This window comes from Lutra lutra, chromosome 4 (genome assembly GCF_902655055.1).
Source record: "Lutra lutra chromosome 4, mLutLut1.2, whole genome shotgun sequence".
In the NCBI taxonomy this organism is placed as follows: Eukaryota; Metazoa; Chordata; class Mammalia; order Carnivora; family Mustelidae; genus Lutra; species Lutra lutra.
Window position 1 is genome coordinate 170153743 of NC_062281.1, and position 13390 is coordinate 170167132.

A 13390-nucleotide genomic window follows, 5' to 3' on the forward strand; every position below is an offset into this window, starting at 1 on the left:
GTATCAAACATTGCTGAGGATGCAGTGCAACAGGAACATTCATTCACTGCTGTGGGAATACAAAATGCTACAGCTGTTTTTTAAAAAAGTTTAATTATTTAAGAGGCGCCTGGGTGGCTCAGTGGGCTGAAGCCTCTGCCTTCGGCTCAGGTCATGATCCCGGAGTTCTGGGATCGAGTCCCGTATTGGGCTCTCTGCTCGGTAGGGAGCCTGCTTCCTCCTCTCTCTGCCTCTCTGCCTACTTGTGATCTCTGTCAAATAAATAAAATCTTAAAAAAAAAAAAGTTTAATTATTTAAGTAATCAATCTCTACACACCATGTGGGGCTTGAACTTACAACCTGGAGATTAAAAGTCTCATGGTCTTCCAACTGAGCCAGCCAGGCGTGCTGGTACAGCCATTTTGGAAGATAATTTGGCAGTATTGCCATTTGATAAAGCATTTGCGCTCCTACTTATTTACTAAAGTCAGTTGGAAACTTATGCCTACCCAATATCCTACACATGAATGTTTACAGCAGTATTCATAATTGCCAAAAACTGGAAGCAAGGTAAAAATAGATGAATGGATAACAAACTGTGGTACATCCATACAATGGAATATTATTTAGCAATAAAAATAAATTACATATCAAGCCACGAAAAGACATGGAGGAACCTTAAATGCATATTGCTAAGTGAAATAAGCCAATTAGGAAAGGGTAGATACTGCATGAGTCCCAACTACACAATGTTTTAGAAAAGGAAAAACTGTAAAGACATAAAAAGGCCAGTGGTTACCACGGTTTTGAGGAGAGGGAGGGAAGGATGAAAAGGTGGAATACAAGGGATTTTTAGAGCAGTACAACCATTCTTTTTTTTTAATTTTTTTCTTTTAAGATTTATTTGTTTATTTATTTGACAGACAGAGAGCACAAGTAGGCAGAGAGGCAGGCAGAAGGAGAGGAGGGGAAGCAGGCTCCCTGCTGAGCAGAGAGGCCTATGCGGGGCTTGATCCTGGGACCCTGGGATCACGACCTGAGCCGAAGGCAGAGGCTTTAACCCACTGAGCCACCCAGGCGCCCCCAGTACAACTATTCTTTATGATACTGTTGTAAGGGCCTATTCAGCCAGAGTGGCCCCACCCCGGTTGAACTGCCATTTTGTTGTAAAACTTAAATTGACTCCCCACTACTCCCCAGGGGAACTTACTTAAAAGCAAGTCCGGGAAACCAATCCCAGGTAACAAAGTCCAGATACAAGGGTGAGTCAGGCCAGGTGGAGGTATTCAATCAGTGGGGGCGCATACTCTCTCCTAGCTACTAAGGAGTGTGGTCCCCGCCTTTTGGGCGCCACTTCTCACCAAGGTGATAGGCTAGTGCAGATGTCTATGGGGTGAACTGAAGTTCAACTGGCCACCCATATGTGACCTAGCATGACTGTGCAGCTTTCTCTGTGTATTGCAATCTCATTGGCCACCTGTGTGTGGCCAGGCCCAACCACATGGCCTTTGCTCTATAAAAGTTGTCTGGAAAGCAGGGAGGGGTCGTCCTCTCTGTAAGGGGCGGCCCCCACTGGTCTGTTTGACGGTCGGTCTGATTCTTGATGCTTGGAGTGAAATAAAGCTTTGCTTGACCTTTGCTTTGTATCAGTCTCGCTCCTTTGACCATGGACCCATTTGGGGGACCCAATATTGGGGACCCAACACTGTATATACAATGTTATATATTCATCAAAACCCACAGACATGTACAACACAAAGAGTGAACCTTAATGCCTACTGTGGATAACATATTAATATTATCAGTACTGGTTCATTAAACATACCAAACAATATAAGATGTTAGAAATATAGTAAACTGTGTGCAGGGGAAGGGGTAAGCATGTAGGAACTCTCTATGTGATCAGCTTAATTTTTCTGTAAATCTAAAACTTATTTTTTACTTTTATTTTTTTAAGATTTTATTTATTTGACAGAGAGAGAGAGAGAGAGCACAAGCAGGGGGAGTAGCAGGCAGAAGGAGAGGGAAAAGCAGGCTCCCTGCTGAGCACAGAGCCTCAGGAGGGGCTCTATCCCAGGACCCTGGGATTAGGACCTGAGCTGAAGGAAGACACTTAACTGACTGAACCACCTAGGTGGCCCTGAACATCTTTTCATAAGATAATTGACCATTTGTCTTTCTGTTATGTCCTTTGTCTATTTTTTCAGTGAGTTGTTTGTCCTTTCCTTACTGATTTACAAATTCTTCGACTTTAAAACCTTCTGTATTTTATCACAGCTTAAAAAATATATTTTGAATTTCAATAACTATCCATTATAATCACTGCACACTATTTCATCAATATACTGTAACTTACTCATTGTTTAAAACCAGTTCTTTTTTTAAATTAACATATAATGGGGACGCCTGGGTGGTTCAGTTGGTTAAGCAGCTGCCTTCGGCTCAGGTCATGATCCCAGCGTCCTGGGATCGAGCCCCGCATCGGGCTCCTTGCTTGGCGGGGAGCCTGCTTCTCCCTCTGCCTCTGCCTGCCATTCTGTCTGCCTGTGCTCGCTCTCTCTCCTCTCTCTCTGACAGATAAATAAAAAAATCTTTAAAAAAAAATAAATTAATTAACATATAATGTATTATTTGTATCAGGGGTACAGGTCTATGATTCATTAGTCTTACACAATTCACAGCACTTACCATAGCACATACCCTCCCAATGTCCATCACCCAGACATACCATCCCTTCCACCCCACTCCACTCCAATAACCCTAAGTTTGTTTCCTGAGATTAAGAGTCTCTCTGGTTTTGTCCTGTTTCGTTAAAACCAGATCTTAACATTTTTTTAATATCACAGATATTATGAAAATTTGTACATACAGATTTTTCTCTATTATGAATTCTTTCCAGTGAACACATTTCTGTAATTAAAAATACTGAATCACAGGTTAAAACCACATTTTTATACTTTTGATAGAAAGGATATTATCAATTTATTCTGCTGGGGCAGTTGGGTGGCTGAGTCAGTTAAGCACCTGACTCCTAATTTTGGCTTGGGTCATGATCTCACATGAGATCGAGACCCCATGTTGGGCTCCACAATCAGCATGGAGTCTGCTTGAAATTTCCTCTCCTTCTCCTTCCTCCCACCTGGCTTGTGCACATACACACTCTCTCAAACAAATAAAACCTTTAAAAAAAATTTATATTGGGGTGCCTAGGTGGCTCAGCCGATTAAGCGTCTGCCTTCGACTCAGGTCATGATCCCAGGGACCTGGGATCGAGCCCTGCATCAGGCTCCTTACTCAGTTGGTAGCCTGCTTTTCCCTCTCCCTCTGCCTGCTGCTCCCCCTGCTTGTGCTCTCTGTCAAATGAATAAAATATATATATTAAAAAAAGAACAAGGCCATCAGCAATATATTAAAATTCTAGATTCACCGCATCTCATAAGCGCTAAATATTATAATATTTAAACACATTTGCTAATTTTGTAACATAAAATTTCACTTTTATTTACTTGTAGTTTTCTTTACCTATTGGTGAAAACCAACACTTTCTATATATTTACTGGTTTTGTTTTCCTTGAGAAATTTTGGTTTATACTCTTTGCTCATTAATCTAAAAGGACATAAGGATTTTTTTCTTCGATCACAACAACGGAACAATACAGATATTTTAATAATAAACTAGCCCTTTGTTGTCTGCATTTGTAGCAAATATTTTTTAGATTCTACCGGTTTCCATTTATTTATTTATTTATTTATTTATTTATTTGGTTTCCTTTAAATTTAGTTATGTATCTGTGACCTACAGAAAACTCAATTTTTATGCAGTAAATCTAACAATTTCTTTTGGTGAACTATTCTATCATTTCTAAACCTAGACAATTACACTCTGTTAGTAGTTTGAAAATTATACTTTCTTTGTATTTTTCTACAATTCAATGATTTATGTTTAACTTATTAATCTCACTAAATTTTAATCTGTTAACAAAAATAATAGCTATCATTTACTGAGTACTTACTATATAACAGTTACTATTCTACACTCTGCTTACAGATGTAAATTTATTTCATCTTTATACCTATCTTGTATAGGTTAGTTATTTTTAGAATACCAATTTCAAAGATGAGAAAACTAAAGCCTATTATGGTTAAGTAATTCAGCTAGATTCCTACAGGTAGTTATCTGGCAGAGCCTGGGTCTTAAGCAGAACTGTGCTTCCCCTGGAACCCTTAAGGATTTATTTATCTGAGAGAGTGAAAGAGTGAGAGCGGGTGAGGGGCAGAGGGAGAGGGAGAGGGAAAGAGAGAATCTCAAGCAGACTACCTGCTGAGAGCAGAGCCCAACATGCGGCTCAATCCCATGACCCTGAGATCATATCAAGAGCTGGATGCTTAATTGACTGAGCCACCCAGTTGCCCCTGGAGTCTGTGCTTTTAACTACTACATTATATTGATATGCAAGTTATCTTAATGCCATTCTTTAAAAAAAGATTTATTTATCTGAGAGAGAGAGAGAGTGAGAGACAGCATGAGCAAGGGGAGGAGTAGAGGGAGAGGGAGAAGCAAAGGCAGAAGCAGGCTTCCCGCCAAGCAGGGGGCCCGATGTGGGGCTCAATCCCAGGCCCCTGAGATCATGACCTGAGCCAAAGGCAGCGGCTTAACTGACTAAGCCATCCAGGTGCCTCTCTTAATGCCATTTTAAAGAAATAATTCTTTCTTTAACCATTGTTTTGTGATGCCTCCTTTACTAAAATTCTTTTCACAGGTCTCTTCTTGGACTAGTTCGCCTTACTGATTTGTCTTTTTAAAGTAACCCTACAAGCTTTTAAATATAGCAGCTATTAAAATATGTTTTAATGTTCCAAAATTTTAGGATATGTTTTAGCAAAATTTTAAAAGGAACACCAAGTACTTGAGGAAAAATGCAATCTTAAGATATCCTTACCATACACGGGCGTCTTCCCTGGCAGGATGACGATAATGAGCTGTAGCCCAGAGTAGGTGTTCTTGAGATGCCGAAACATGGGCTCCACGCTGTCTGCCCCCTGCGCATATTTGCAGAAGCAAGGCTGGCCCTGGATGGGCATCCCTGCATCCTTGGAAATCTTACGCAGCTGGTCCGTGAAACCCCTAGGAGAAGAAATCACTAAAACTAAATCCTTTGTCTGTCTAGTCATCCACACCTACAAAGAGGAATGGAAAGTTTGAGAAGTGAATAGAGAATGAAGCAACGATTTGTGTGCTCCACATATGAAGAGGTCACCAAGGCTTAATGATATTAAAGGAGTGGCTGGTCAGTAATCAATTGTGCAAACTAGGAACACTGCTATATAATAATGTGGCATTGTGTAGTTTACAAAGGGCATTAGCGATAGAGTATGCTGGTTAAGACTTCAGTTCTAGAGTTAAAATGACAGGTTTCAATTCTGGTTCTGTTACCTAGTAGCCGTGAAATAGTACGACAAATTTTTCAGCTCCTCTCATCTGTAAGATGATTACTTCTATTATAGGGTTGGTGTCAATAATAAATGACATAATACATGAACTTAGCAACACCACCCAAGACATGGTAAGAGCTTCATAAATTTAATCTACTGTTGTACATTTTCTAATTTGATCATGATGACATTCATAAGAAGGTGGTAGGTGAAGTATTATTCCCATTTAGTAGATCAGGACATAGTTTCAGGGACATTAAGTATCTGACCAATGTCAAAAGGTTAGATAAATGGTAGAGTCAGAAGTATGATCTAGTCCAAAATTTGTTTCCACAATATTATGTATCTGAAACTAGGATAGCAGGAAAGACTGTATTCCCAGAAAAAAATGAAGAAAAAAAAAAAAAAGTGAAAACCACATTTAAAAACAAATGAGGCAGGTAGTACTTCAATGTACTTTTAGCCACACTAAAAACAAGAAAAGACTAATAATTCCATATTTAAACAAAATACTGCATTTAGCCTAAGATAAGTAATGATGTCATGATTTAACAATCACTTCACTTGTTTTTAAAACAAGAGTAAGGTCTTAAGTCAAGGATCTGAGTTAACTTTGAGCAAAAACACTCATTCCCTCAGAGATGAAGCTTGTAGGAATTCCTTTCTTTTCCTTTTCCTTATTAATGTTTAATTCAAAAAGTATGAAGTTGGGTATTCTCAGTCAGCCTGAACAAGAACCACAAGCCAAAAGATTATAAGAGTTCTAGCAAACCATAAATAACAAATGTAAAACGAAAAGAGTAACTCTGCGCTTGAGAAACAATTGAGAAACTCTGGCCTCTGGAGGTCAAATAAGATGATCACAGCATTGTAGTAAACTGTCAGGGGATGAAAACTTTGGGAAAAAAATGTGTATTAGGGACGCCTGGGTGGCTCAGTTGGTTAAGCGGCTGCCTTCGGCTCAGGTCATGATCCCAGCGTCCTGGGATCGAGTCCCACATCGGGCTCCTTGTTTGGCGGGGAGCCTGCTTCTCCCTCTGCCTGCCATTCTGTCTGCCTGTGCTCGCTCGCTCTCCTCTCTCTCTGACAAATAAATAAAATCTTAAAAAAAAAAAAAAAAAGTCAACTGTATTTAATGCTGCACAAATTTTGAGAAAAATAATGGCTGAGGAAAGACCGTTAGAATTGATAATCGATTGGAGATCTTCCAGAAACTAGTTTCAGAAGGCACTAGGATTTCATTTTTTTAAAGATTTTTATTTATTTATTTGACAGAGAGAGATCACAAGGAGGCAGAGAGGCAGGCAGAGAGAGGGGGAAAACAAGCTCCCCGCCTAGCAGATAGCCCGATGCGGGGCCTGATCCCAGGACCCTGAGACCCTGACCCGGGCAGAAGGCAGAAGAGGGCTTACCCACTAAGCCACCCAGGTGCCCCAGCACTAGGATTTCTAAGAGGGTGAGAAAATAGAAGGCTGGAAGCATTTATTTCAATTAGGTAAACTGAAAAATGATGTATTTCTGTTTTAATTTGAACAGAAGATTATTGAGCACTTATATGCTGAGGAAAAGAATCTGGGGAACAGGGAAAGTGGTGGAGATGGAGGCCAAATTTTCAGAAGTAAATAAGTGAAAACGAAGAGTCACTCTTTTTTAAGGACCTCAATTAAGAAATAAGGACATTCTTTAATCCTCACTCAAGAGATAGGTATTGTTATCTCTAAAAGGGTGAAAACTGAAGCATAATGAAATTATATAAATTATTCATGGTAATAAAGCTACGAATTGCCAAGGCTGGGAATTAAACCTAACCTATGTGCCATCAAAAGCCAATAATGCTCCTATACCACATAAGCTAGACTGTCAGGATGCCTAAGAGAATGCATCAATGATTTTACCGACTAACAAATTCAGAATTCTCCATCAAACTATTGAGAAGAAACATTTTTAAAGTTTCAGTGATTAAATATATTCCCTATTGAGACAACACTGATTAGAACATTAGCTGAGTTGTTTAAAATCGAAACACAAAACTGAAACACAAAAAGTTCCCCAAACCAAACTAATGACATGCCTTACTTCAGTATTTCTTCTCTGCACTGCCTCTGTGTGGCAAAACAAGCTATAGCCCACATTTTTATCTCAACTCCTGTGTGAAACTGCTTCCCCCGCATGTCCCACACTCCATGGCTTGGTGTTGCTACTGTCCGATTCTACAGAAAAAGGAGAAAGAGAAATAAGGCAAAAAAGAAGAAAACACTTAATATACAATTTACTTCACTGAGCTGATAAATCATTTCAAATTGCTGAATTGATAAATATCTGATAATCACGTAAAATGCTGCTCTAAATCAGTATTAGTTATATTTTTAATCATATAAACCAAAAATTATAAACTTAAGCAAAGATACCTTGAAACAAAAAAGTACTGTTGGAGCAAAAAAAAACAAAACAAAACAAAAAAAAAAACAAAAAAAACCCCAAACAAACACCACTTTCCGAAACTCAGACTTAGCTAGGATGCTCTTCTCTCTGTAAATAGAGGCTGTATGTTTATAATTAAAAAATTATCAAGAGGTTTTACCCGTCCTCCATACTGCAGCATAGGTGCTGGAAGTACACGTCCGGTTACATGGGCCATTTCATCCCGAACTTTAAATTGAAACTCCTGAACAAATGGATCTGTTTCATAATTTGCACTTCTTACCTAACAGAAAAAATCATAGTTACTTTCAGAACTTCCCCCAAGTCCCTGCTTCATTCATTAGAAACCTCTGTTTTCTTTTCTTCACTATGTCCACAATGTTTTGGATCTAGTCAATGATGCCCTAAGTATAGGATGAGGAATCTTAATCTGGGATGACAGATCATGAATGGACTGTAGGAAATCTGTGAACCTCCTGGTAATTTACAGAAATATAAATGTATTAGGCTGAAAAATAAGAAATTTCAATTATTTGCAATCTATGAAGATGCCAATTTTATATGATTAAATGTAATGCACTTTGGAGAGGGTGGCCTAGAGATCAAAAGAGCAAGAAATTCCTGACCTAAAAAATGTTAAGGACTTCTAATTAGAAGATCCAGACATATATTATTAAAATTTATTTTACATAGAGTTTGATAGCAGATATTGATGATCTTAAAGGCTTTTTTCCCTAATTACTTGATTTACAACTTATATAAAATTACTTGAATATTTTCAGATAAAAAGTGCCATATTATAAAATTATTCAATGCAATACACTTGAGACAGATAAGAAAGCCAATATGATATAGATGATAATTTTTACATAATATAGCCACAGTTACAAAGATAAAAAAGATTTTTTTTTAATTTAAATTTTGTTAGTTAACATACAGTGCAATACTGGTTGATAAAGAATTTTGGGATGCCTGGATAGCTGACTTGCTCAAGCGTCTGCCTTCAGCTCTGGTCATGATCCCAGTGTCCTAGGATCAAGTCCCACATCAGCCTCCTTGCTCTGTGGGGAGCCTGCTTCTCCCTCTGCCTGCCTCTCCCCTCTGCTTGTGGTCTCTTTCACGCTCTCTGACAAATAAGTAAAATCTTCAAAAAAAAAAAAATTTAATCCAGTACAGACTTGGACCTCAGAATATAATTCATGTTTATACCATGCTATAGTAATTGTGTTTTTCAAAACATATTTACTCAGTTTCAGAGTAAAAGTCAAATGAGGTTACTAAATGAAGGTGGTGTTCAAGTGTTTGAGGAACAAACCATTAAAAAAACCCTATGTAATCTAAATATTTAAAAAAGAATCTTCCCACAATAAGCAGAAGTTTTTTAAGGTTAGGCTCTAAGGTTTCTTTAAATGTCATTCATTTCTTGTGTGTTTTAGTGTATCTTCATAGTAAGGTTACAAAGAGTAACAACTACTACAAATAAAAACTTGTTGTATGATGTGCCTGGTGTTAAGTTTTATAATTAATTTCTCCACAACAACCTTGTAACTATAAAAGGAGGTCTTTTATAATCTCTACAGAGGATAAGTCTAAAATTTAATAAAGTTAAATGACTGGCCTAAAACCATCTAGCTAAGCAAGTGACACAGAATCTGAAACCGTGTATGTTCTGATTCTAGAGTTCCTACTCAATCACTGCACTAGTCTTCTGGATGCTGTAATTGCAATAACGTAACAGTAACAGTAAGTAAGTGAAGAAGATAGACTTTGGACCCAGGCTGTTAAGATTCCAAAGCCTATGCTTTTAGCCATGGTACAATATTACCTCTTTGGAAGAAAAGTTATAATAAATTGAGTTAGAACTAATTATTGAAATTTTAGAGATAGTGAGAGGTTTAGCCTCTTAAATGTTTTTAAAATCCTGTCATAATCAGAAAAAAATCCATCATGAAAACCAACCCATGTTCTCCTAATTAAATATCATATAATAATTTTTATTTACTCTTTATAAAACAATATTGGAAAAAAGTCTCTTTTTCCCTGTAATTGGCTTACAAAATGAAAGGGCCAGTTCTATAATCCTTTTATAACAATCTTCACTATTACCCAAAGTAATATTCCTATTTCTAGACTTTTTTCTCTTCACTTGCATAATACAAAGGGTATTCAAAATGATTGGAGCAGTCTCATATTTCTTTATTCATCCTATACATCAGACAGTCACCAGTCTGATGAAGGCGGCTAAACAATCATACTGAGGGTTAAGACTCACCATTGCTAGTCATAATATGCTGGCTTTTCTTCCTTCTCCCTTTCTCTTTTAGGTGGGAGGTAATGAAGTTCAGTTCAGTAAATTGAAACATTGGTTCTGAGAGCAGCTGCTCTAGATTTAATTAAAGAGCTCTAGGTAAATTACAAGGATCTAATCGTTCTCATAGAACACTTTAAGGTTTACCCCTAGAACACCACTAGATGACTTCCACGATCCCTTTTAATTCTGACAGTCTGTGAAATGGTAATGAGGTATGAGCTGATAAGGACATGGCTCTTTAGTAGTACCTCACCCCAACCCCCACCCTTTTTAAAAAATTTTATTTATTTGAGAGAGAGAGAGAGAGAGAGAACAAATGGGGGAAGCAGCAGAGAGAGGAAAAGCCGACTACTTGCTGAGCAGGGAGCCTGACTCTGGGCTCCACCCCAGGACCCTAGGATCATGACCTGAGCCGGAGGCAGACGCTTAACACTGAGCAACCCAGAAGCCCCCACCCTAACATGTTTTTAATTCCCATTTCTAGAGTCCAGTACTAACCAATCTGCTAATTTCCTCTTGTCTATCTGGAGCAGATCTTGCTGTTGCCTTGATCATTGTGGAAGTCTGATTGTCTGTTAACTTCTTGATACATCGTTGCCCTGCTACGATATTACAGACCTACAAACAGAAAAAAGTTTTGTACTGGATGTATTTATCTTTTTTAACTCTCACCGCCAATTACATGCAAAATTAAAATTTCAAAACCTACCACTAAACTTCTTTTTAATATTATGTTAAATAGTAAATAATACTGCTTTACAGTATGATTATTAACAAGATGAAATGTACACTGGATAAAAAGGCTGAGAAGAAGTGTACCAAAATGTTAACAGTACTTACTGTAGAGTGGTAGGATTATGGATGAAATTTTCCATATTATTTCATTATTAAAATTTTAAAATAAAGTAAAATTTAGAAACAGTTCAATCTCCAAAATAAATGTGAGAGCATGAAGTTATATGCCATAAGAAACCCCAAAGAAAAAATGAACAAGGTGATATTAAAAAACAGCCTAAATACATTACTTCTAGTGGCAGGTAGGTATGTTTCTGTTCCTGCCCCACTTGCAGACAAGGAAGGTGTGGGTACTTCAGCTGAAGAGTGTACTTTTCTCTGAAATACTGTGCTACTGTTCTCTCCACAGTTTGACCGTTTTCTAACTGTAAAGGAAAGCTGAAAAAAAAAAAAAAAGTACACATTAACAACTCTCATCTCATTATGGTGAGCAAAACTCCCAAACCACTAACTAGACGAAGCTGCCTCACATCAATCTCTGCTCTGACAAAACACCAGCTTTTCTTACGTTTGATGACTGGCAGGCCTTCTTGTTACATTACAAACACGGTATTTCCGTCTCATTGTTCCACAATGAGTCACTTCAACCTTCAGACCTGTTCCCAACAAGAAAAAATGAGGTTATAAAAATGTCACATGTTGAGTATTTCTAAAGCCTGTTCACTACTATACAAACTCAAATTCCAAACAGAAAATCTGTGATATAGGCAATATGATATTAATAAAGGATTTTATAAATAACATTGCTAGTAAAGATTACAATATTGATAGATCTAACTCCAAACATTTTTCCCTATCTTATCAAGCTCTACACAAGCTCTACACATTAAAAAACAGAAGCATAAAATCTGCAAAGCCTAAAGAACAAGGGGCAAAGTTCCCCATTAATTAGAAAAAAAAAAAAAACCCTGTTTATAATAAATTTAGGTATTTATGCTGTGAGAAGAAAGGAAGAATAAAAGAGGAGTTGTATTAATTCTCAACATACTCTATAATTTTCAAAGTATGCCAGTCATCACATAGTGACTGAAGATTAGAACTTCATGGATCTCAAGAAGGAAGTCCTTCAAAGATTTTTAAAGTAGGAAGAAAAAAATTCCAGGCCCTTTTAACAGAAGGAGAGTGACAATTTATCTGAAGTGTACGACAGTGACACAGCTGTTATTGACTATCAGAAATTAAATGCAACCAAAATAATTCTTAGAGCACCCTACCTTCTTATCATTGACCCCTTTGAGAATCTGATGAAAGCAATAAACTCTCAGAAAATTGCATAAACACATAATTTAGCTTATGATTTTAGATGTTCCTGGATCCTTGCAGTTCATCTATGGACCACAGGAGTTTGAAGATCCCAGGCCTGCTTTAGAAAGTGAAGCAATGGTTTTTTAAGCCACTGGTGAAATTCTCTGGGATTAATTTTCTTAAGCAGTGCTGTCCAATAGAACTTTCTGAGATGATGGAATGTTCTATGTCTGGCACATTAAATGTGGGTAGTGTGACTAAGAAAGTGAACATTTATTTTAATTTAATTAACTTAAATAGCTACATGCGGCTGGTGCTACCGTATTTGAGAGTGCCATCTTGGAGCTACCTAGAGAAGAGTTAACAAACTGACACAGTGGCCACCGCTTATAGCAACTCTATTACCATAGCCTAGACTCCTAATGCAGAAAATCTAGAAAGGGGTAGATGAAGGACAACTTTTAGTTTCCTGATAGTATTTATGGTATTACTTTTGTATTATTTCCCTGTTATATTTGTGATTCCTATTGTGCAGTGGTTCTCAACCACAGGCAATCTTGCCCTCCAGAGAACCTCTGGTAATGTCTGGAGATACTTTTAATTGTTAGGAATGGGGTGTGTTACTGGCATCTAATGGATGCTAGATTTAGGGGTCTTGGATCCAGGGATGATGCTAAATATCCTACAATGCATGGGACAGCACGACCTCCACTCCAGACCACAACAAAGAATTATCCAGCCCAAAATATCAATACTGGCCAGGCTGAGAAACCCTGCAACAGTGTTATTTATTTTCCTATCTAATTATTAACTGCAGTACCAAACACAAAGTTCATTCATAGTAATATTTTCTTCTAATGTATCAGCACAAATTAAGATGTTAAAAGGACATAGTGTCATTATACCAAATTGGTATGGATTTTTCTTGAGAAGTACTCCTAACTGAATCAGTGGTAAGTAGTTTTTATTGGTAATTACCTTTATAAAACTAAAATTTCAGATTAGAGAATATACTATGCCTCTATATTATAAAGAAGACTAGAAAATATTATCTAAAGAAGGTCTCATAAGAAAGAAATGTGAAGGAAGCAATATGAAGTAACAACATGAAGCGGCATGTAGAAAATATTATGTTCCAAAATACTATGTTTTAGAAAATTTTTTCTGTTATCTACACCACTTAGCTATTTTCCACTAGTTTTCCC

General features: G+C 37.4%; 1 protein-coding gene across 7 annotated transcripts in view; it reads right to left on the reverse strand.

The window, feature by feature from the left end:
• AGO3 (argonaute RISC catalytic component 3) overlaps positions 1-13390 on the reverse strand; it is a 134927-nt gene that overhangs the window by 32791 nt on the left and 88746 nt on the right. For all 7 annotated transcript variants that reach the window (XM_047724632.1, XM_047724634.1, XM_047724631.1 and 4 more), the window contains 6 exons: positions 11449-11536; positions 11171-11318; positions 10644-10763; positions 7995-8117; positions 7490-7623; positions 4921-5105 (listed from right to left, as the gene is read on the reverse strand). In XM_047724632.1, the coding sequence (XP_047580588.1) occupies positions 4921-5105; positions 7490-7623; positions 7995-8117; positions 10644-10763; positions 11171-11318; positions 11449-11536 (798 nt within the window). The remainder of the gene's footprint in view (positions 1-4920; positions 5106-7489; positions 7624-7994; positions 8118-10643; positions 10764-11170; positions 11319-11448; positions 11537-13390) is intronic.